The sequence below is a fragment of the Halichoerus grypus genome, chromosome 1 (assembly GCF_964656455.1).
Source record: "Halichoerus grypus chromosome 1, mHalGry1.hap1.1, whole genome shotgun sequence".
Lineage (NCBI taxonomy): Eukaryota > Metazoa > Chordata > Mammalia > Carnivora > Phocidae > Halichoerus > Halichoerus grypus.
Window position 1 is genome coordinate 91,439,325 of NC_135712.1, and position 23,888 is coordinate 91,463,212.

At 38.8% G+C, this 23,888-nt stretch overlaps 1 protein-coding gene across 1 annotated transcript; it reads left to right on the top strand.

Moving 5' to 3' along the window:
• The first annotated feature begins 16,010 nt into the window (after window positions 1-16,010).
• GHSR (growth hormone secretagogue receptor) lies at window positions 16,011-23,032 on the top strand. The gene is made up of 2 exons (XM_036075646.2): window positions 16,011-17,041; window positions 19,238-23,032. Exons 1-2 carry the CDS (start codon window positions 16,246-16,248, stop codon window positions 19,540-19,542), a joined length of 1,101 nt encoding a protein of 366 aa, XP_035931539.1. The 5' UTR covers window positions 16,011-16,245; the 3' UTR covers window positions 19,543-23,032.
• The last annotated feature ends 856 nt before the right edge of the window (window positions 23,033-23,888 follow it).

Sequence of the window (23,888 nt, forward strand, 5' to 3'; positions counted from 1 at the left end):
TGTATTGAAACCCCGTTTGAAAGACAGGCTTACCGAATAGGAAATTCATCTTTCATCACCGGAAATCCAGAGGTAGGGCCAGCTCCAGTGTTGATTGATTTGGCTCTTTCCATCTCTTGGTTCTGCGTTCTTTGGTGCTGGCTTCAACCTCAGGCTGGTGGCTCTAGTGATTCCAGGTGAGACAGCGAGTCGAGGCAAGGTTTCAAAAGGGGCAGAACAGCAGCTGCCTATTAGGAATGGCACGACTTTTCCCAGATGCCCCTCAGCATACTTCCTCTCCTGTTTCACCAGCCAGAGAGGTCGTATGTCAGCTCCTGACTCCATCACTGGCTGGAGGATGGGCTTGGTGAACATCTAGGGTGTGAGAATTCTGAGTGCGAGTTTGTTTTCATTGTGATTGGGATCATCAGTATCTCCTTATCTCTGCAACTCTAGTTAATCTAGATCAGTGGTCAGCAAACTAATCTGGCCCACCACATGTTTTTGTAGAGAAAGTTTTATTGAACACAGCCCTGCTGATTTCTTTATGTATTGTTGATCTCTGCTTTCATGCTACAGTGATAGAGTACTTGTAACAGAGACCGTATGGCCTGCAAAGCCTAAAATATTTTCTATTTGACTTTTTATAAAAGAAGTTTGCCAAATCTAATCTAGAGTTAATTACAGTACTTCCTTTTATTTGCTTTAAACTATCTTCTGAAAATGGCAAGTTTTAAGTAACGTAGATTGCCCTCCCCATTGTTGGTGGGCATCCTCCAATTCAATGAGGATCTGAATAGAACAAAAGGCAGAGAAGGAAGAATTCACACTTTTCTCCTTGCCTTTCTTTTGAGCTAGAACAACCCATCTCATCAGCTCCTTCCCTTGGACTGGGGTTTATACTGTCAGCTCCCTTGGTTCTTGGGTCTTCAGATTCTGATTGAATTTTACCACTGATTTTCCTAGGTTTCCAGCTTGCAGATTGCAGATGGCAGACTGTGGGATTTAGCCTCCGTAATTACATGAGCCAATTTCTCATAGTATCTGTCTCTCTCTCTCTGTAGATATATATATATATTTTTTTTCATATGTACATAGGTATATATGTATGTGTGTGCATATATGTATATATATATATATATATATATGCACACACACATAGGTTCTGTTTCTCTGGAGAACCCTGATTACTACAGAGTGAAACCTAAGTTTATGTCATCTATAGTTACATGATTAGATATATTTTACCAATTTACCATGTGATTTTTCCAAATTGAAGAAACCTCATCTACATAACATGCCCACATAAAATCAAATCAGTCATGCTGTGTATATAGTGGTGTGCTAGATGCATTTTTTACTGATTTATAAGGGTTGATTGCTAGCATTACTTTCAAACTTTGTTCATTGACCTTGGTAGTATAAAATTGAGCATGGTGGGAATAGTTACACCACAGAAATTGGCAAACATTACAAATAGAGTTTGTTGGATTTTTTTTTCCCCTGAAGATCTGGTTGTTAAACATTTACCAGCACACCATGGGTCCAGCAATTACTACTACATTTTACATACCTATTTCTGTTATAAAACTGCATAAAAGAGCGTATCTGTGTGTAATCAGGACATTGCCAATATATTATCAATTTAAAATGAATGTAATCTGAAATAATTGGTCAAATAAATGAGTCTGAATAATTCTGACCTCTCACTTTGTTCTGGGGTGACAATAGTGTTTACTGAGATCCAAAGAAAAGCCCTGGGTTTGGAGAGGCTAGTCTTAATATAAAAAGTGCACTCATTCATTTAAACAAATATTTATTAAGCATCTATTAAGTCCCAGGCAATAATGACTCCAAAAGACCTGAGCCCTGCTCACCTGAGACTTATATTCTAGTGGAGGAGATAGAAGTTAAACAAATAATCACATAAATGAGTACAAAATTAACAGTGGAACAGAAGGAAAGAAATAGAGATCTTTACAAGTATGGGAAAACCAGCTGACCCTGAGAGGAACTGAGAGATAATCACTGTATCTGGATTGCAGAGAGTAAGAGGGAGAGACTTCCAATCTGAACTCTGTATTTTAGGGAAATCTGTTTTCCAAGAGATCCTGGAAAAACATGCCAGCCTAAGAATAATAGGGACCCATGTGAAGGGTTTTAAACAAGGGAGTATCAGGATTAGATTTGCATTTTCAAAAGACCACTGGCTGCAGATGACAATGAAATGTGCAATGGGGAGGATGAACAGAAGGAGGTAAGTCCCTTGGCCGTTGCAGCCATTCTGGTGGGGGATTATGGAAGCTCAAACCAGGGCATTAGCAGAGGAAATAGTGAGAATTATCTGAACTAACTGGGGTTCCCATGAAACACTTCAAGGAGCTTATAATGTAACTGAAGAGGTGACTCACAGGTATGAAATCACAGAAACAATGTATAATTAGGAAGTAAACTGAGAAGTTCAAGCTTTGAGGGACATAGGAACTGAGAGTGAAAAATGGGTCAGCACTCCAATGGTTAGGATTTAGAGAGAGAACCCAGAGGCAAAATGCAGCAAGAGGTAGGACAGGGAGGGGAGAGGCCTATGGCCCATTGTGGAGAAGAACAAATCTTGTTGGATATGCAGGGAAAGGCCAAATTATGAGAACTTGAAGAGGCCAGAGTTTGAAAGACTTAATGTGAGATTAAAGAATGAGCTATTACAAATGGTTTACATAGGAAGAGTACAAGATGAAACCAACATTTAAAAAAGTGTAGTTTAACCAAACTCTTGTGGTTAATTAGATGGAGAAAAACTTGCTGCCTGTATGGTTGTTGAATGGTGGACTGGACTTAGGTGGTGGCAATTAGGTATGGAGATGAGGGATGGATATTGGAGACATCCAACAGTTTGGAGATGATGAATTTGCTTTAGACACACAATGAGCTTGAAATGATGATGAGTGGGGGCACCTGGGTGGCCCAGTCAGTTAAGCGGTTGCCTTCGGCTCAGTTCATGATCCTAGGGTCCTGGGATCAATCCCCCTCATGGGGAATCCCCCCTCAGCAGGGAGTCTGCTTATCCCTCTCCCTCTACCCCTCCCCCTCTGCCCCTCCCTCCTTGCTCGGGCTCTCTCTCTCTCAAATAAATAAATAAAATCTTAAAAAAAAAAAAAGATGATGAGTGGTCCAGTAATAAATGTCCAGTAGGCAATATAGACTGGGTGATTTTCTTTGTATTCTTCTGCACTGTTTACCTCCTATGTTGTCTTTCCTCGTTAGTGTTCCCAAAAGGAATGTTCCATAATTTGCTCAAATTTCTGCCTTCTAAAGCACTTGGAAAGGCTTTACAGAATAAAATATTTTAATATATCATTTTAATTTCATATTAAATAATATTTTGACATAATAAAATTGAATTACCCAAATAGTCATAGACTTGTTTGTATTCTTTACCAGTTTTAATAAGTAATTACTGAGTTTTAGAAAATTTGAACTATAAATAGAATCCTATTTTAGTGAGCTTGGGGAGATAAAAAATAACTTATAGTATTTGACTTCCATTAAAATTAATGTATATTACAATGTATAGCAAAACAGCTTCAGGATGTATTGTTGATTTTTATTGAGAAACTCATACAATCATATCTTATTTACTAATCTTCTCTACTTTATTAATACCCCACCTCCATTGTGCCTTTTTCTCAGAGATGAAAGTAATCTTTATCCCTCTGTCCTCCTGCCCCTCAACTATCCTGAAATGAACTAGCACCAAAATACTAATAGAATCTTTTGTGGAAAGTCTCAAATTTCAAAGATCCAAACACTACAAATTAGAAACTCCAAAAGAACAATGTCTTTACTACAGAAATTAGCTTCAGAGTGGATAACAACTGTTGAAGACATCTGCTAAGTGGGATTTTTAATTTAATGGAATTTGTTATAACTCCATCAGTAAAGTAAAATTGCTGTGCACCGTCTGTTGCCATTTGGAAATTGCCTTGCTTCTGTAGAACCGGATGTAACAATCATAGCCGTTAAAATAGAATACTGCTTTTTACTAACTTTTCATCTTTCCCTTTATTTTCCAATGCTATTAGAATCATTAGAAGATAAATTAGTAAGAAAAAACACAATTTCAAGAGTCAAAGGGGCAACTCAACAATAAAAGAACAAACAACCTGATTAAAAAATGGACAAAGGACTTGAATAGAAATTTTTCCAAAGACATATAAATGGCCAATAAGCACATGAAAAGATGCTCAGCATCACTAATCATTAGGGGAATGCAAATCAAAACCACAATGAAATACCACTTCACACCCATTAGGGTGGCTATTACAAAATGGGAAAACAAACAAACAAACCAAAAAACAGAGACTAAGTGCTGGCAGGGCCATGAAGATGTTGGAACCAAATTCACTGCTGGTGGGAAAGTAAAATGGTGCGGCTGCTACGGAAAACCATATGGCATTTCCTCAAACAAATAAAAACAGTCATATGATCCAGGAATTCCACTTCTGGATATATACCTAAAAGAATTAAAAGCAAGGACTCAAACAGGTATTTGTACACCAGTACTCATAGCAGCATTATTTACAATAGTCTAAAGGTGGAAGCAACTCAAATGTCCATTGACAGATGATCAAATAAACAAAATGTGGTATATACATACAATAGAGTATTACTCAGCCTTGAAAAGGAAGGAAATTCTGGCACATGCTACAACATAAATGAATTCAAGGACATTATGCTAGATGAAATAACTTAATCATAAAAGAACAAATACTGTTTGATTACAATGATATGAGTTACTAGGGTAGTCAAATTCATCGAGATAGAATGTAAATGGAGGCTGTCAGGTGCTGGGGAGAGGGGGGAATGGGGAGTTATTTAATGGGTATAGAGTTTCAGTTTAGGAAGATGAAAAAAGTTCCAGAGATGGATGGTGGTGATAGTTGCACGACAATGACAATATACTTAATGCCACTGAACTGGACACTCAAAAATGGTTAGAAAAATACACACACACACGTATAGTATATTTTAGCACAATAAGAGACAAAGGGACCCAGAGGAGAATTCTAATGACTGAACTAACCTAATAAATGGCTTAAAGTTGAGTCAATCAGTTGAATTATGCATCATTCTGCACATCCGCTTCATCAGAGACTGGGCCTCCAGTGTTTATCACACCGCAGCATCAGTACTGATGGCCCTCATGGTGCAAAAGGCTGGAAGCACGGAAGAAGGGGGGAATCATCCAGGGGAGCCTTGAGGAACAGGGCTATAGGAATGTCTTCCCAAGAATGATCCCTCATTTTTCTCCCAGACAGGGCCAAAAAAGTCATCTGGAAAAGTAGCTAAGGGAGCCTTCAAAATGGCGACTGCACCGAGGGAAACTCCATCAACCCAATTTTATCCTTAGAACACACATTTCGTGGTTAAACTTTTTCCTCTTTAAGAAAATAGACAAAGGAATTTAAGTACGTGTTACGTATGCTGTTATTATCAATGTAATACTTTTCCACTGTAGAAATTTGAAAATTCAGAGGAGTAGAACAAAGGAAAAATAACCTGTAATCCTACCACACAGAGGTTACTGTGGGGTGTTGGGGGTTTTCCTTCATGCTTTTGATACATTGTTGGGGATTTTGAAGCTCAAACATTAAATGAATTATAATTGTAGAGTACTATGTCATATCATTAACATGAAGCAAATTTAAAATATTAGGATCTCACTCTTTCATATCATCATTATATATATATATATATATATACACACACATATATATACATAGTGTTATATGTATACATATATGTATATTTACATAGATATATATACATACATATATACATAAATAATGTTAAATGTAGATTTGTCATTATTCCCTACTGTCTACAATAATGGGCATTACAGTCAATTATCTAAAAGAATAAAATATTACTTCTAAAAACTCACAAATATACTTAGTGTCCAAGAGATCTCTATTCACACCTCTCAGAAGTGGTCTCATATAATCCACTTCTCCCAGGGCTCCCTTCCTCTACTGGTTCTCTCTCTCTCTTAATATTTCTTTGTATGGTTGAACCACAGTTTATTTAATACTTCCCATATTGTTATTTGATTTGGGACTTTTGTTTCATTTTGTATTAAAAGATATATATATGCAAAAGTAGATGGAAGAAATGAAGCAAATTTGGCAAAATTTGAAGGTGGAGGATGGGTGCACAGGATTTCATTATATTGGAATATAAGAACTTTGAAAAAACAAAGCACAGGAGCAAAAGAAAACTTTCAAAAATTAGAATTAGTATTTCCAGGGCACTATGAGATTATATTGCATTCATGTAAAAAGAATGAGAAATAAAAAGAACAACAGATTCTTTCGGAGGTCCAATATATGAATAACAGGAGTCTTAAAAAGGAGGCTAAAGAAAGTGGAGGGGGAGGTAAATAACAAAAAATAATTCAATAACATTTTCCGGAACTGAAGGACATAAACTGAAAAGCCAAAAGATCATGAAGCATAATGAATGGAGAAAGACCTACACTAAGACACATCTTGGGAAATTTTGATAGCTTGGAAACAAAGAGATAATTCACTGATCTAATTATCTTTTCTCAGTTTCTTACTCTCCTCCTGTACTTTCTTCTTTTAGCTTAAGCTCAATGGTCAATAATTATAATCAATTCCTTGGATAGAACCTCCACATCTTTGTCCTTCTTATGCTTTCTCATCTGTCCTGAACAAAATCATAACCCTAGTTAAAAGAAAATTTCCATCCACTCCATTTTTGCACCAGCACAACTGAACGTAAAGATGGGAAAACAAACAGTCATGTTGATGGGTGTCATTTTAAATTCATCATCATTAACCTCAAGTGGGCCCTTCCTTCTGCCCAGCAATCAGATGATATTACCCTCATGTGTTCACTTTCCCACTTCTCTAGACCACTATTTCATATTTGCGTCTCTTTCCTCCATCCTCCACTACCTCCTTCCCCACCCACTGTCCGCTGTTTCCCTTGCTTTCTATATTGCTGAGGAAATGGAAGTTGTCAAAGAATTCCCACGAGCCTCACCTTGCATACTACCTACCCTCCTACATCTGTGCTCACATATTCTGCATTCTCTCCTGTCCCTGGGAACGAACTAGCCACACTCCCACTAAAGCCATCCCTTTTGCTTGGTCCTTACTAGGTCCAACCCCTCTTAGAAATACCACTCCAGCCATTCTTCTTTTTTTTCCTTCATTTTTTATCACACTTTCAAGTTTCCCCTTTGGAGCATATTATTCACAACAGCACACAAACTGCTGGTATTTATCACTGCTTTAAAAAGAAATTCCCTGGACCCACACCCTCCTTTACCTACCACTTCACTGGTTTCCTTCCCTTTATAATAAAACTCTTTGGAAACTATATTCACTGTCTCCAAAGTATTTTCTCCTATGCTTACTTGAACCAAATAGGTTCATCCTCAACATGGCACCAGGATTATCAATTAACAATTACCTCCATATTGCTAAATACAATGATCAGTTATCATCTTACTTGACCCATGGAAGTATCAGATACAATTGATCACTCCTTCTTCCTGGATATGCTTTCTTCACTTGTCTTCTAGAACATCACATCCTCCAAATTTGTAATTCTATTCTACTGACTATTTATGAGTATGTTTTTCTCATGATCTCCTATCTGTAAAAGTTGAAGGGTCCAAATCTCAAGGTCCTTAAACCTCTTCTCTTTTCTAGCCAATCATTCCCTAGCTTATCTCAGCTGGCATCCTGACTTTAAATGCTACCTATTGCTGAATATTTCCAGATTTCAACTCTAGCCCTGAACTCCATGCTAGTATATCCAACTCCTTTCCTAAGTTGTCTTTTTAAATTCTAGTAAGCTTCTCTAACTTTATTAAGCAATATATGTTACTTCTATAATCAGAAAAGCATAAATATTTTTAAATGAATTTCTAAAATGCACAATTATTTAATTATTCATAGTGATCATTCATGATAACATATCTCATTTACTAGCTAGAAAATGCTTTTTATGTGCCTGAATTCCAAGATTAAATTTTTTGTAAAAATACAATTTTTCTCCTCTATTGATGTACTTGATATTACATCTCGATTCTTACAGTTTGCCCATCTGAAAAGAGTGCATTTCTTAGTTTGAAATATGTGCATGATATTCTTTAAATGAGGCTACATGATGTGATAGAAAAAGTAAAGTGATGAAGCCAAATATATAAGAACATTATATACAAAGCTTGAATGAAATGTGAAAAAATTCTGTATTTTATTAAAGATACAATATAACACTTAAATTTCCATATGAGCCTTCTTATGTGTCTTGTGTTTATATATATGATTTCAAATGAAATATAAATTTAATCAAATCAGTAAATGTTTATTTTAAATGATCTTCTACCTATAGATTCTCTATCCTAAGTTTTATGGGTCATTTAAGGAAAGAACTATTTTTGTTCTCAAATTACAATCTGGCTGGGAAATATGGCAGAGATTACATGCAGATTGTTTACCCAAATCTAGACTCTTGGGAGTGATAATGTGTCCTATTATAAATGTATATTTCCCAGGCTCCCCTGAAGAGGATTTGGCCAATGTGATATAAGTGGGAGTTTTTGAGTTGGGCTCCTAAGAAAGCCCTTTTCCTCTCCTCTTCCACTTCTTATTGCCTAGAAATCATTTGAATGACTATAGTTCCAGCAGCAATCTTGGACCATGAAGCAATTTTGATATTGAAAGCCACTCACAAAGTATGATAGAGCAGAAAGACAGAAGGAACACTATTCCTGATCACGTCATACCAGCCCTGCACATTCTATATTCTGATTTCTTTTAGGAAAAAAATAAATCCATGAACTTGAATCATGGTTCGGTCTCTCTCTTTTTAATTTCCTGACGTAACCAGTTCTAGTTCTAATTAGTACAGGAAATAAGATATAATCAAGCAAAATGTTCAAGAATAATATACAATTACAGTTTACTAAAAGAAGAAATGACACATGGCCATACACAATTTATTGAAAAGCACAAATAAAGCATGGAGAGGCAGTATACAGTATCCAAGTGTTGAATCTGGACCCTGAAAATACATAGAGAGATTTTATATGAGATAAAGGAGCCACTTGAATTATTAGAGAAAAGAAGAATTTTTAATAAACAATGTTGAAACAACTGGATAATCATTTGGAAAAGATAAAATTGGATCCGTATATTGCTTTGTGCACCAGGATAAAGTGCAAGTGGATCAGAAATACAAGTGTTAAAAGACAAAAGCACAAAATAATAGAACAAAACATGGATGAATTCCTTCACAACTTGGCAACGAATAAAGCTTTTATAAATATAATTCAAAATCCAGAAGCAATAACAAAAAAGACTGACATACTTGATGACACCAAAATTTTAAACTTTTGAATGTCAAAATAAAAACCCCATAAGCAATATTAAAAGACAAATGAATGACTGGAGAAAATATTTTCAATTTTTGTTATTTCAAAGAGATGTCTCCCTAACACAAAAAGAACCCCTAAAAATCAATTTAATTTAATTTAATTTAATTTTTTTAGAGAGGGAGGGGGCAGGGCAGGGGCAGAGTGGGAGGGAGAGAGAGAGAGAGAATCTTAAGTGACTCCACACCCAGTGAGGAGCCCTACTGGAGGCTCAGTCTCACAACCTTGAGACCATGACCTGAGCGGAAATCAAAGAGTCCCACACTCAACAGACTGAGCCACCGAGAGGCCCCAAATAAAACAGCAACCCAATAGAAAAGTGAGCAAAAGTCATAGCCTAGAAGCACATACAAAAAGAAAGGCAAATAGCCCTTAAACATATTAAAAGATGTTTTACCTCGCTCCTAATAAAAGAATATAAATTAAAAACACGCTGAGAAACCATTTCTTATCTAACAAATTGGCAAAAATCTGAGGAGTTGCTAAAACTGCTGTAGAGGCTGGGAGAAACCAAGGACTCTTATTCATTGTTAATGGAGATACAATTTAGTACAACCTCATGGAGAAAAATGTGGCAATATACAGTATTCCCCCATTATCCACAGTGTCACTTCCTGTGGCTTCAGTTCACAATGAACTGCAGTCCATAGCAGGTGATCCTTCTTCTTTTGGATGTTGGCAGAAGGTTACAATGCTGTGTCACAATGCCCACCTCATTCACCTTGCTTCTTCTTATCACATAGGCATTTTATCATCTGACATCATCGCAAGAAGAGTGAGAAGTGTAATAAGATATTTTGAAAGAGACCACATTCATGTAATTTTTATTATAGTATATTGTAATAATTGTCTCATTTTATTAGTAGTAATTGTTAATCTCTTACTGTGCCTAATTTATGAACTCAACTTTATCATAGGTATGTATGTATAAGATAAAACATAATATATAGAGAGCTCAGTACTATCCCTAGTTTCAGGTATCCACTGGGGGTCTTGGAATGTATACTGGAGGACTACTGTATAACAAAACTACAGATGCTTTTATTCTTTGATTCAACAATCCCACTTCTAAAAATGTCATGTTATACTTGTTATTTTATACTAAATTTCCGTATGTGTTTTCAGAGCTCAGAATCAACACTCAGGCACTATATACTGCCTTTCCATGCTTTCTTTATTTGTGCTACTCAATGAGTTACATGTGCCATTTCTTCTTTTATTAAAATGTAATTTTATTTTATATTATTCTGTAATATACCTGTAGACATAAAAATGACATAGGCAACATTATTTTATAACAGTAAAAAGATTACTAAAACATACAAACAAATAAAAACAGTAAAACACTGGAAGAATGAAAGTAAAGTACATCTCCATAATAAAAACTATGTAACTTTCTCAAGATGGAGTACTATAAAACCATTTTAAAAAGTATTGATATGAGAGAACTCTAAGATGTAATGTTATGATAAAAAAATCAAGATAGTATGGGGCACCTGGGTGCCTCAGATGGTTAAGCGTCTGCCTTCAGCTTAGGTCATGATCTCCAGGTCCTGGGATCGAGCCCCATGTTGGGCTCCCAGCTCAGTGGGGAGTCTGCTTCTCCCTCTGCCTCTCCCCCCGCTTGTGCTGTCCCTGTCTCTCTCTCTCTCAAATGAATAAATAAAATATTTTTAAAAATCAAGATAGTAAACAGTATACATAGTATAATAACTTTTATGCAAGCTACACACACACACACACACACACACTCTCTCTCTTACAGAAATACACACAAGACATTTTTGAAATGGTGTCTACTGGGGAGTATGAAAAATAAGTAACATTTTCCTGAATATTCTTTGGTTTGAAGTTTTAAATTTAAGACCATGCTTTGTTTTAACGTTTTAACTGTCAAATCATATAAATGTTTTACATATTGAAAAATAAAATTTAGGGCACCTGGCTGGCTCTGCGTTCCGAGCCCCACGTTGGGTGTAGGGTTTATTTTTAAAAAATAAATTTTAATTTTAAAATAATATTAAAATTGGATGCCTGGGTGGCTCAGATGGTTAAGTGTCTGCCTTCAGCTCAGGTCATATCCCGGGGTCCTGGGATCCAGCCCTGCATCGGGCTCCCTGCTCAGCACAGGAGTCTGCTTCTCCCTCTCCCTCTGTCCCTCCCCCTGCTCATTATCTCTCTCCCTCTCTAATAAATGAATAAAATCTTCAAACAATACAATAATACTAAATTTGAGAGTAAATGAAACAAATAAATCTAACCATATGTCAAATTAATAACATAACCACACATAGAAAAGCACTATTTCAAGTAGTTTTAGAACATAGTAGCTATATACACTTAGTGGGATATATTCCAAGGACAAAAGAGAACTGCAAGAAAATCTCAAACTTTGTCAAGTTAACTGTTAGTGGTAATGCTGATGTTATCAGCTTGAAATCATTTAATGAATATTATAATAAATAATTATGCTTATGTTGTTAGAAACCACGATGGTCAGTGTAAATATAAAATCGAACAGATTGAGTAAATAATTGGAAATTGAAGTATCTATATAAACATGACTTCTTAATTTTTATATGGAAATAATTTCAAAATTAAAGTTGTAAGAATAGTACAAAGAAAATCTTTTAACCCATTTCCTCAATTCATTTATTATTAATATTTCACTCCATTTGCTTTATCATTTGCTCTATTTATCTACACACACATATAATTATTTTTCAGAAGCATGTACATAAATCATGGTTGAGTGTATATTTTTAAGAATAAGGATATTTGCTTTCACACAATTACCAACTTCAGTAAACTTAACACAGTTTCAATACTTCTATTTAATCTATGTGCCATACTCTTAAGTTGGTCAATTGACCCAATATTGTCCTTCATTGCAGTTTTTTCCCTCCAGCTTAGGATCCGGTCTAGAATCAGGAATTACAGTCAGAGGTTACACCTCTTTGGTCTCCTTTAGTCTGAAACATTTTCTTTCTTTCTTTAAAGATTTCATTTATTTATTTGACAGAGAGAGAGCACGAGCAGGGGGAGGGCAGAGGGAGAGGGAGAAGCAGACTCCCCACTGAGCAGGGAGCCCATCCACCCCACAGTGCTGAATCCCAGAACTCTGGGATCATGACCTGAGCGGAAGGCAGATGCTTAACCAACTGAGCTACCCAGCCTCCCCAGTCTGGAATATTTTCTCATTCTTTCTTTCTTTTATAAAAAATTGACTTTTGGGGAGAATTTTTAGAATAGAATATTCCTCATTTTGAATTTGTCTTGATGTTCCTTATGATTAGATTGAGGTTGTACATTTCTAGCTAGCATACTATATAAGTGACTTTCTGTCCTTCCCAGAGTATCACATGGGTGGTATTAATTTTAATCACTTGATAAGGGTACTTTTGATTCATCTACTGTATCATCATCATTATCATCTCATGATTTTTAAAAAAACACATGTTTTAGCTCTGTCCACAGACAGGGTCTGGTCCCTAATGCCCCAGGGGCAATAACCACCCCTACAGCCCAAATTTAGGTCTCTAAATGCCATTCCCCAATAGAAGGTAACAGAAATTCTTGGAGAAATGGCTACCCCCAGGTCTAGAGTAGGGAATTTACAAGGTGAGTTGGGGTATCTTATTGTACCACAAAGCAAGGAAGTTCTCAAAATCTAAGTGAGACATGTCAAAAGACTTTGGAACCAGCTTGAAAGGGATCTTACAGGCCAAAGACAGAACAATCAGAGCACCAGAAAGAAAAAAAGAAATAATAATTGATTGGTATGCATTGACTATACAAAAATCCATAAATCCATGATAATACACCATTCAAAGGACAAGGACGGTGGGCTCATTTGCTCCAATGTGCCTTTGTGTCCCTGTCTGAACAGTTGAGCATATTTTGCTTAATCTGACAGAATTCAACTTTCTTTCTTTTTTTTTTTTTTAAAGATTTTATTTATTTATTTGAGAGAGAGAGAGAGAACACAAGCAGGGTGAGGGGCAGAGGGAGAGGCAAGGTCTCCTCTGAGCAGGGAGCCTGATGTGGGGCTCGATCTGGGGCCTCTGGGATCATGAGCTGAGCCAAAGGCAGACGCTTAACCAACTGAGCCACCCAGGCGCCCCAGAACTCAACTTTCAAGATCCAGCTCAGATTCCACTTTCTCTGAGAAGCCTTTCCTAAAACCTCTGTGTTGTTCATTGTTTCTCCATATTTCAACAGAGCTCATTGTATCTGCTTCTTCAAATACATGTACATACTGTACTGGAATTGCTTGTTTAACTGTATTTTTCTCTCTAGACTATAAGTAAATAAATACATGACCTGTCTGGGTTTTATTTATTTTGTTATTCCCACTGCCTACCACACATTTATAGACAATTTTATATATTATATAACCTTATGTGTTGTGAATGAAAGGACCAATTTCAAGATTATCCCTTGTTTCTTCTTCATCACACAATACAGATTTGTCTATATTTTAGAAAATGATCGAATGCAGTTAAATAGCTGGCTATTTAGTACACATGCCCAGTTTAGATTTTTAAAAAGATTTCTCCATCTATCATCCGTTGCTTTAGCCCTACATAGACTAGAAATATGCCCCACAGTCTTTTTCTGATTTTTATCCTTAGACAATAACTTCCTACACTATTTTTATTTACCCCAGTTTATTTTCTCCCACTAAAGATTTGTCTGCACACATAGATCTACTGATAATGTAGGGTGGGAAGTGTTAAAGTCAACTGTAACTGGTGGCCTGACCTATTTGTAATCTTTTTGAAGATAGTAGTTGGTAGTTTGAAATAATTTTTTTTAAATGTCAGTTTGGTACAACGTCTGTATCACACCAGTGGTGACCTACGTAGTGTGATCTCCACTAGGTCGCTTGTGTCAAACCTCCCTCATGCAGTCGCTCACTATGTGTGGAATCTTTTATGTATGTGTGGATACATCCAGCCTTAGGTCTTTGTGGACTTTAAAGCATTAACAATTGAGATGCTAGATATGATGTAAAACATTTGTCAAAGTCATGTGCAAACACACTAAAATGCTTCAGGAAAGCCCCCTCTTAACACACAGTGAAAGGATTCTCATTTAAGCCAGGGGCAGGTCAGCGCGGCCGCTTCATGCCGTTTGTGCTTGGGAGGAATCTCCCGGGCCTCCGCGTGGAGCAGGACGGTGGTGCTGAGGCGCAAGTGGAAAGCGCAGCTACCAGAGCTGTGGAGAGATGCAAGGAGGGACCGGTCGCTGGCCGCGGTGCTGAACACGCTCTCAGGTTGTTCCTAAGATGCCCGGCCGGAAGAGGCCCCGCCGGTTGGTGAGATAGCTGGCAGCCGCCAGTCTCAGATCTTAGGTTGTCGATTTCCTGGCTCCGGACAGGCGGACGTATGGGTCGCGTTCAGGGGCGTCGCCTCGCAAGTGGCCTCGGACGCATTTCCACAGAGCACAGTTCCTGCCCCTCAACAGCCACCACAATAACAGTAATGCAGCCCATAGTTTTTTTTTATTGAGATCCAACTGTGTCCCCGACACTTGACACCCACTCCCAGTGGTCCTCAAAACATCGTCGCAGTTTAAAATGAAAAGGTTGATGACCTTGCCCATGTGAACACAGCTACACAAAACTCAATGATGCCTCAAAAAAATGTTTACTGCGCACCCTCCACGTGCCAGCCTCACAGCCTGTGCTCCTCCTTCTTTGCCTGCTACACGCTCCCACCAGGTCCGGTTCCTTTTGCTCCTCCTTCCCCGCCCCCCACCCCAGGTTTGCAGAAGGCAAAGTAATCTCTTACACAACATATCCCTTACCACCGCCGACGTGAAGGACTGTACAAAGGGCTGGGATTCAGAACAGAGTTTATTCACACATCTTCCCCTTCATGCTCAGAAGTCCAAATCCGGAGGGAGCCCCAAGTTTAGTCCCTGCGCCCCCAACTCGTTGTGTGACCTTGGACAAGTGGTCACACGACTTTGAGCCTGTTTCTCTTGGTTAACACGACCATAGGTTCTAGAACTGCCTGAGGTTCTTCCCAGGTGCGCACCGGTCTCTTCTCAGGTCGGAACACAAACACTAGGTCCTCCCCCCCCCCGACCCCCCCGCCTCGTCCTATCTCCCCTTTGCAAGTCCAGTAGGGCACGCTCGGTTCTTCTCCCCACCAGGTTCGTTACCACCTCTTAGTCCTTTTTGAGGAAGAACTCGGGTCCTGGCCACTAAAGCGTTCTCCCCGCCACTCCCACCATCCCTGCCCCCACCCCCGGGCGTGACCTGCCCTTCTGGACCGCACTAACCAGACAGCGCCCAAGGCTGGAAAGAGAGCTCCTTTCGCTCTCATTTCGCAGTGCGGGGTCTCCGAGGCCGCCGCGCGCCAGGACGCTTTAGGAACTGCGAGATGCGGCTGGAGCAAGAAGGCGCAAGCGAGGCAGGACTGGCGGGGCTGTCCCGGTGACAGGTACGCGACTACGGGCCAGCTAGGGGCTAGGTCTGGGGGAGATCGTGGGGAAAAACAGAGGTGCCAGAAAGACCGGTGGGTCACTCTGTCCTCACCACCAGTGCGTGCGTGCGTGTGCGTGTGTGTGTCCCTCCCTTCCCCCGCTTTTCGCCCCAAGCTCTCAATCTCACTTTCTCCCTGAGCTTCTGCCTCTCACTTCCCTCTCTTTCATCTCCAAGCATCCTCCCTGCGAGCCAGCGCCGGCTCCTCGTTCGCACTCTCCCGCGCCTGAGGGGACCTTCTGGGGCCAGCCGCAGCCAGCTTCTCAGCGCAGTCGCATCCCAGAGCCAGTTAAGCTGAGCCGGCAGCATGTGGAACGCGACGCCGAGCGAGGAGCCGGGGTACAACCTCACGCTGCCGGACCTGGGCTGGGACGCTCCCCGCGACAACGACTCGCTGACCGACGAGCTCCTGCCGCTCTTCCCCGCGCCACTACTGGCCGGTGTCACCGCCACCTGCGTGGCACTCTTTGTGGTGGGCATCGCGGGCAACCTGCTCACCATGCTGGTGGTGTCGCGCTTCCGCGAGCTGCGCACCACCACCAACCTCTACCTGTCCAGCATGGCCTTCTCCGACCTACTCATCTTCCTCTGCATGCCCCTCGACCTAGTCCGCCTGTGGCAGTACCGGCCCTGGAACTTCGGCGACCTGCTTTGCAAACTCTTCCAGTTCGTCAGCGAGAGCTGTACCTACGCCACGGTGCTCACCATCACCGCGCTGAGCGTCGAGCGCTACTTCGCCATCTGCTTCCCGCTGCGGGCCAAGGTGGTAGTCACCAAGGGCCGGGTGAAGCTGGTCATCCTGGTCATCTGGGCCGTGGCCTTCTGCAGCGCCGGGCCCATCTTCGTGCTGGTCGGGGTCGAGCACGAGAACGGCACCGACCCTCGGGACACTAACGAGTGTCGCGCCACCGAGTTCGCCGTGCGCTCCGGACTGCTCACCGTCATGGTGTGGGTATCCAGCGTCTTCTTCTTCTTGCCGGTCTTCTGCCTCACTGTGCTCTACAGCCTCATCGGCAGGAAGCTGTGGCGAAGAAAGCGGGGCGAGGGGGCGGTGGGCGCCTCGCTAAGGGACCAGAACCACAAGCAAACCGTGAAAATGCTGGGTGGGTCTCAGTGCGCCCTCGAGCTCTCTCTCCCGGGTTCTCTCCTCTCCCCTTGCCTTCCCTCCTTTCCCCTTCTCCCTGAGCCTCTACCTCCTTCCCCTGTTTTTCTCGGTCTCTATCTGCATGTCAATCAATGATTCTCTCCTGTTTCTGTCTTGAGCTCACTCTTTGGTTTCTTAGTTTCTCCATGGTGTAGGCGTCTCTCTGTGTGTGTGTGTGCGTGTATTTTGTTTTGTGCTCTTTCTTTCTTTATCTGTCTCCCCCCACCCCCCGCCCCACCTTATCACTGTCTTCACTCTCTATTTTGCTCTCTACCTCTTTGTGTCTCTTTCTTCTAATGTCGCCTTTTTCAGGGAACGATGCCCCTCCTTTGTATTTCCCTTAAATGAATTTTATCAGCCCAGAGACATTGCTTCAAAACTGGGATATTTCATAAAAGTCTACTGTGGTCTTTAAGTGTTAAAGGTGAGGTTTACCTTCCTGCCTCAATTTGTGGATATCTAAGTTGCATTTAAAAAGCATTCATGGGGTTGGGGGAAGAGTAGGCATTGGATCTAGAAAGTATTCCGTGGTGAATTTAACCAAAGATATGATCAACATGGATAATTCTGTCAGAGATGATTCATTTTTCTCTCAGTATTGTGGTATGCTTTCTGACCTGCATTTTTTCAGATAATTGCATCCATTCTGTTTACCCTGCTGCTGTTTATATAGCTTTGAAAAGAAGGCAATGATAAATCAGTGCTGGAGTCTCCATTTCCTTTCAAGACCACCTATTTCTGCCTGTAGGATAGTCTAGGATAAACTAGGATAAGCTAAGATAGGTAAGCTTCTCCCAACATGAGAAAAAAAGACTTTGTGTAAGCTGACAGGACTTACTATCCCTCTCTAAGTGGTCCTTCAAAGAACATCTTGGTGCAGTTTTATGACTGGAGTGTACTGCATATTTAATACATAAATTTAAGTATATGTGTTTGGTACAAGTAAAGTAATACAAAATGTGTTCACATCCAAGCAAAAATATTAATTCAATTTGCTTTTTCAAAACCAGAATCTGTACATTTTATTATTCCTCATTATAGTCCAACATTTTGTATTTATTTGCATATTTAGTGCTTCTTAGAAGTCGTTCCAGGTGGATTTTGTATTTGTCATTTTACAGTTCCTGGAATCCTGTATATTAAAACGATACTGTTTTTTCAAAGAATGTAAAAAATTTTTATTTTCTAGACCAGTGATTCTCAGAATATGACTAACAGATTGTAAACCTGCTAGTGCCCTCCAGGGGATTCTAATATTCATGTTGCTACCGTGGCAGTCAGTTGCTACTATGCAACTTCGTTTTGAGAAGAAGTTTAATAATTTTCTCCAATTTTATTTTTAAGCTGTTAATTATCCTCACTGGTGTCTCAACACCGATGTTAATTTTCTTTTGCCTTGACCTTATGAAGGGAATCACTAAAGTGGTACAAGGACCGAAGTATTATTTTCTGTTATTTTTACCTTTGATTTCTGAATTTTGAAAATTTAATCTAGAAATTCAGAGGTCTTGGACAAAAATTATCTTACCTGGGTAAAATGAAGACTCAGATGGATGGTAATTAATGTTAGTGGGTTTTATGGTCTTTTATAACTTATTTATGTCTATCAGTAGGTGGCAAATTATCATCCATCTCAGTGGTTCTCAATCCTGACTGCATATTCAGTCTTTCGTGAAGCTTCAGAAAGAAAAAAGAAAAGAGAAAAGCAGGTGTGGTGTCCTGGTCTCCTTCCTAAAGATACTAATTTTGTGAGTCTGTATTACACACAAGGAATCTGTGCCCCCAGGAAACTCTGTCACATGGCTGTGGTGGAGTATAACCACTGTACTTCATCTGTGCTTGTTTGTATCTAACACATGTGAAATGGTGGACTATTGTGAATAAATTGTTGAGTCAAATGTCAGTTTGGTCACAAAATCACTCAAATAGTCATTAAATAGAAATGATTGGGAAGCTCAACAAAAATGGTTGAACTGTTAGTCCAGACAGACCCAACCTTGGTTAAAAGTAGGAATAGGGAAAAGCAGAACATAATGTTTCTCTGAAGTCAATGGTGATACTACACATAATCAAAACAAAACTGTGTCTTCAAAATGGAATGTGACTTGCTATGACATTTCTTGAGCTCACACTCTCTCTTCTGTTGTCCTTTTAGCTGTTGTGGTGTTTGCTTTCATCCTCTGCTGGCTGCCCTTCCACGTAGGGCGATATTTATTTTCCAAGTCCTTCGAGCCTGGCTCCTTGGAGATTGCTCAGATCAGCCAATACTGCAACCTGGTATCCTTTGTCCTCTTCTACCTCAGCGCTGCCATCAATCCCATTCTGTACAACATCATGTCCAAGAAGTACCGGGTGGCAGTGTTCAAACTTCTGGGATTTGAACCCTTCTCCCAGAGGAAGCTCTCCACCCTGAAGGATGAAAGTTCTCGGGCCTGGACAGAATCTAGTATTAATACATGACCAACCACATTGCTGAGCAAAGTCATCGCTTATTCTAAACCAGAAGCCATAGCACAGCAGAACTTGGGAAGAAGTTGAAGGTTAATTTTGGAATTAAGAACACACAGCTCTGGAAACAATTGGGAGGAAAGAAAAGATAGAATTTGTAGTGTGTGAGCAGTTTGATTTGATTGCACACTCATCAGTGCCCTCATACACTATTTCTGCATACTCATTGTCTATGATTTTGCATTCTGCTGTTGGTGCTAGCAAGGATTTTGCAATTTGGAGAAAGGAGGATGTGCAGAGAGAGCAATTAGGGCACTTCTTACTAAGCAAATGCTAAATCTGATTTACTTTTTCATAATGATAAAAATTTTTGATTAAGAGAATGACATTGAAGTAAAACATTCTAAAACATAACTTTTAAGTACTAGAAATTTTCATATAGCTCCAGGTCAGTGCTGTCCAAGAGAAATATAATGCAAGGTACTTAAGTAGTCAATATAAAACTTATTAATGAGAATTTTACATTCTTTTTTTTTGTACAGAGTCTCTGAAATGTTCTTTACATTTGCAGCGCACCTTAATTTGGACATGAAGTTTTCACCAGTAATACCTGAGGTATTTAGGTTTCGTAAAATTTGCAGATGAAAAAGTAGATTCGTAAGTCTAAGTTGTCCAAACACACCTAAAAGTTTTCCAATAACTAAAACTACTATAATTTTTAAATTTTTAAATGAATTAAAATTAAAAAATTCAGTTCTTCAAGTTGCACAAGTCACCTTTCAAGTGTTCAACAGCCAAATGTGGCTAATGGTTACCATAATGGACAGTGCAGCTCTAGAGTATATGTAAAATTATTGTTAATCTTATAAAAATATTTACAAATAAAACTCATTCCCTGAAATGCTCTTTATAGTGAACTTAGTAGAATGTTAGTGCAATAAATCCTCAAAGTTACACCTAAATGTTCTATTCTTCATGCTTGGAAGAAAATGGATATGAAATATAAGATGAGTTTTTAAATTAGGTTGAATTACATGTGTTAATATTCAGGAAATGAGACTTTATAAAAATTATAGACAATCACAAACTGCCTTATTTGGCTTAATAAAAATACTTAAGCCAATCATAAGGTTTTGCTTTGTGAATAAAGGAATAATTTATAACTTACTCTGGAAAGCTTACAGGAACTTAGTGAATATAGACATTTTTCAAATGGTGAAAAACTCAGAATTCCTTAAAAAGGCTACTGCTTATTGATATGCAAAACTTTTAAAAATCTTATAGCCATTTATTTCAAAATGCCTATGCCATGTCCTGTCTCCAAATTAATTTTGCTATTTACATCCCATTGCTTATCTGATAGATATGTTTACTTGGATACCCAGTCTCGCTCTGAATCATACTTATGAATGATTAGACACCTTCAACTAAATGTTGAACATTTTGGTCATAAAACTAAAATTTTCATTTGTATTGACATTGCTCCCCCCCATAGTCAACTCTTTGCATTATTAAATATATTATTCCAAAAATGATTTCTTCACAATCCTGTACAACATTAAGTCATATAAGGAATTCCTACATGAAGTTATTGGTTCAACAGCGGAACTGAATGGACCAGTTAGGTAAATTATTGCCATGATTGATTTTCTCCCCTACCAAAATAAAGATTATTATGCTGAAATAATTGACTATTTATCTTAGAAAAATGAAAAACATAGTCATAATTAGAAAGATTTCTGGAGAAAAATATTTTTGAAATCCTTCCTGATACTAAGACTGCACTATCCAGTTAAGCTGAATTCAGAACTTTAGCAAATTGATTATTCAGTTAATTCTTGGGAGTGCATCAACATTTTAAAAAATACTCTCATTCATTTAAGCCTGTGAAATACTAATTAGGTCATTTGGCATCATTGTCCTAAATAGGGTCCAGCAAATCCCAAAGAGATAATTCACTTTGCCGAAATCTTAGAGTTTTTGTCTACGGTATATCCTACTTGAGAGAAAACAAGCAAAGAGGGCTTGATTTCCATCACACAGTTTATTGCTGTGGAGAAAACCAAACCTAACTTTTAATTAGTTGCCTACCTATTCAACGGTCTCCCCTTTCTTCTGAGTTCAGGTCTATAGTCTCAGCCTAATTCACTTACAGGACATAGTTTACGTAGCAAGGACTACCAATGTCCTTTACTGGTGTTGATGAGAGAACTCAGAGATAATATTTAGAGATATGGATCTTGAATTTGCCCTATCATTGCCTTTTTATTATTTATAACATCTTTGTATCATCATAAATGTTTAAGACTCAGGGAAAAGAGGAACTTAGAGGAAAATTGTTTCTAAAAGTCCATCATTTCACAAACATTTACTATGTGCTTGGTACATTCTAAGCTCTAGAGACTAATAAGCCAAGGATTTTATCCTTAATGAGCTCATGATCACTTCTGTGTTATGTTGCAGTAGGTAATTAATAAATACTTTAAGTTATGAAATAAACATCTCCAGTTGACACTGGATTAAATGATGGTCCAGCATTTTAAGGGGCTATTCATCTCCCTGTATTGTTGTGTATTTGCCTCAAAATAAACTCAAAATGGGCTGTTCCTACACAAACCAGTCAAATCTCTAGATGTGATTAGTGTGTCTGCTCGCGGTAGACACTCACAGCTTGCTTTGTTAATGTGAGGAAAGTAAAGGAATTGGTTTCATTTGTAATTCATGTTTCCATTTTCCTGGTAAGATCAGCAATGAGGTATCTGTCACCACACCTGACATCAGGTCACAGAATCAAGGGATGGGTCTTTTTCGTTATACAGAGTGACTGTTATATGAGTAAGAACTTTTTAATAATTTCTTTAAAGAAAACATTCTTGCTATGAATCATTTAAAATCATAGTTTTGTGGCACTGACATTTAGAAACACTTCTAGTGACTGGTCAGACCTTGGGAACCATTTCTTTATAGTCAACTTTTTATTGCAGTGAAAGTCATAGCGATGGGATTAGACTTGAAACTCCAGCTTTTTCACTCTAATGCTTTTCTTGAGAGGCTGAAACCATTACAATTTACAATTATTAGTTGACACTGGCAATTTTAGCTGTAATTTTTTGGTGTTTTTCATTTATTGATATACTTGAATTTAGTTTAAAAAAATGATCTATGAGACTTTTTATAAGACCAGCGCCTGAAAAGACTCACTTGTCTTTTAAAAAACATTGTGTACGTCTTTAAAATGTGACATACATATGTACATACATCAAAGTTTCTTCTCACATTGTCTAATGGAGTAGAATAGAGCTTTCTGCTTTCAGAAACACTGTATCTAATGTAAATAATGTCGTTAAAGATAAAGATGTGTATCTAATGATCCTCTTATGATTTCTTTGCAATTTAAATTGCAACACTGGCCAGGATCTCTCCAGTTACAACTTAACTAGATGATTAGTAACCAATGTTAATTCAATGAATTGATAACACAATTTTTATCTAGAGAATGAGCTGCAAGTCAAATCAACAGAAAGCGATGTGCTGGTGGGTAAATGAGGGCCACTTTCAGCTCACGTCACTTATTTATTCATATTAAATGAATTCAGTTATGTTAATTTTTGGCAGTAATTTAAATTTGAAACAGCTGAGGGAGAAAGTTTGCATAAGGCTTATTTTGTGTTTTTCCTTCTGAATGAAAACTCTTGCTGGGTGTTAGAAGCTAGCCATATTGGTTGGGAGAATTATCAGCCTTACAAAAAAAAAAAAAAAAGCTGCCATGCTTATGTCCATCCCAGTTGCCTGGATATTTGCTGGAATTCCAATTACTATTTTACGCTATGATATAGTATACTAATTGCACAAGGGGCTACTGATTACCCCCAAAACTGGCAAATTCAGTGAAGCCCCCAGAAAACATGCTTCACATAACTGCTCAGAAGGTTCTGCAGAAATGTTTACAGATGTTCCTCCCAAAAGAAGTCTCCCGAAGCCCATCTTCTCCCCCTAGCCCCACAGAAAGTATATGGAGAGAACAGTTTGAAAGATTTTCTGTGATTTTTAACATCTCAAATCCAAACATTTCTCTGGCTCAAACCACAAAAACATTCATGGTTAACACTTGGAGCACTGCAGGTTTAGCATATTAGAGAGCACTTGCTCATATAAATACATCCAAACAGGGCGCCTGGGTGGCTCAGTTGGTTAAGCAACTGCCTTCGGCGCAGGCCATGATGCTGGAGTCCCTGGATCGAGTCCCTCATCGGGCTCCCTGCTTGGCAGGGAGTCTGCTTCTCCCTCTGACCCTCCCCCCTCTCATGTGCTCTCTCTCATTCTCTCTCTCTCAAATAAATAAATAAAATCTTAAAAAA